A 1480-nucleotide genomic window follows, 5' to 3' on the forward strand; every position below is an offset into this window, starting at 1 on the left:
CTATCTCCCTGGCAGTGGAGCGGCCCGACAGTCAGTTTGGCTGATGATCCAGGTCGGTTGGTGTCGCCCACGGCAACCTGGCTGACTGGCAGGTCATCTTTATAAACCAGCAGACCAGAATCTTCTCTCCTGTAAGATGGATTACAGTGAGTGAATCAACAATCTTAATCAGTTAATCAGTAAGATATGAAAACACTCAACCAACCAAGGAATCCCAGGGAAATAATATCAGTACCAGTAAATACCATTTTTCTTGACATTTTTCTTATCTGTGATTTAATATCGGGAAAAGCAAAAAAAAAAACAAAAAACATAAGTGAGCAGAGCATCATTGTGTCACCGTGGAAAGATATTCTTTTTTTTTCAGATGGTGTGAATTGATTGAATTCATGGTGCAAAAATATGCATTTAAGGTCATTAACTAGCTTTTTTTCCTAAGGAGAGCAGTTTTCTTTTTATTTAGACAGAAAATCTAGAGAAATATTCTCCTGCACTTGCTAAAATGCATTGATTAGTCATGTGTTTACACACACACCAACACACACCAGTGCAGTTTGTTTAATGAGAATATCCATCAGCTGACTAAGAGGGCTGTGAAACACAAACTGTTGATCCTGCAGAGGAACATTCTTCATTATATCTCATATCTAAATATATGCATCATCGATGCTGTCATCTATCATCACCCACTTCAGCACTCCGAAATGGAGGCGTCGTCAGACTGTCCACCGAAAACAAATGCTGAGCTTTCAGATTAATGCAACATTAGCATTTTCAGGAAAAAAAAACAACAACTAGTTTTTAGCAGAGTGAAACAGAGGGTGTAACTTGTCACGAGTTTAACATATTTCAGGATTCAAATGATCTGATATCAGTATGCTAATCATGCAGTCGTTCAGGCAGGATGTTGAAATTTACATTGTTCAGTGATGTAAACGTTGGTTGACAACATGTGACATATGAAAACATTCATCAGCAGAGTATAAAAATGTTACATTTTTCACATAAAATTGCAGCACAAAAAAGTCTATATATGTAAAAAGATGAAACGCTAATCTAAACTTGTATGCATTTATGCTCAGTATAAATTACACAAGACGAGTAATAAAAGGAAAGTATGATAATATTCTTATAATCTTATCTTCTTTATGAAAACCACATTTGACTATTGTTATTCCTATGAACTAAAGAGTTTTTATTTAGTTATTTGAATAAAATCTGTGAAATGTAATTATAATTGATGTGGACAAATTAATCACTTTCATATTTTACTGTGAATAAATGGAGGAGAACCACAGGTGTAAGATGTTTTTGTTGTTGTTTTGGAGTAAAAGAACATTTCAAAAAATATCTTACAATTGATCCCAATTTGTCAGACGTCTGTGTCCGTGGAATTCTTATAATGACAGCCTGTTCTACAGTCTTTAGTTAAAGTCAATGCAAAACTGAGTCTGCATGGAACTCGACTCGATTCCAGTTG

At 35.1% G+C, this 1480-nt stretch overlaps 1 protein-coding gene across 4 annotated transcripts in view; it reads right to left on the minus strand.

The window, feature by feature from the left end:
- cntnap2a (contactin associated protein 2a) overlaps positions 1 to 1480 on the minus strand; it is a 241864-nt gene that overhangs the window by 53503 nt on the left and 186881 nt on the right. For 3 of the 4 annotated variants that reach the window (XR_003049312.1, XM_008307446.3, XM_025054370.1), the window contains one exon: positions 2 to 131. Coding sequence is in view for 3 of the 4 variants with exons in the window: in XM_008307446.3 (XP_008305668.1) it covers positions 2 to 131 (130 nt within the window). In the remaining variant the exon portion in view is untranslated. The remainder of the gene's footprint in view (position 1; positions 132 to 1480) is intronic. The other variant, XM_025054369.1, reaches the window with a different exon arrangement.

The sequence above is a fragment of the Cynoglossus semilaevis genome, chromosome 3, assembly GCF_000523025.1.
Source record: "Cynoglossus semilaevis isolate Cse_v1.0 chromosome 3, Cse_v1.0, whole genome shotgun sequence".
Taxonomy (NCBI): Eukaryota; Metazoa; Chordata; class Actinopteri; order Pleuronectiformes; family Cynoglossidae; genus Cynoglossus; species Cynoglossus semilaevis.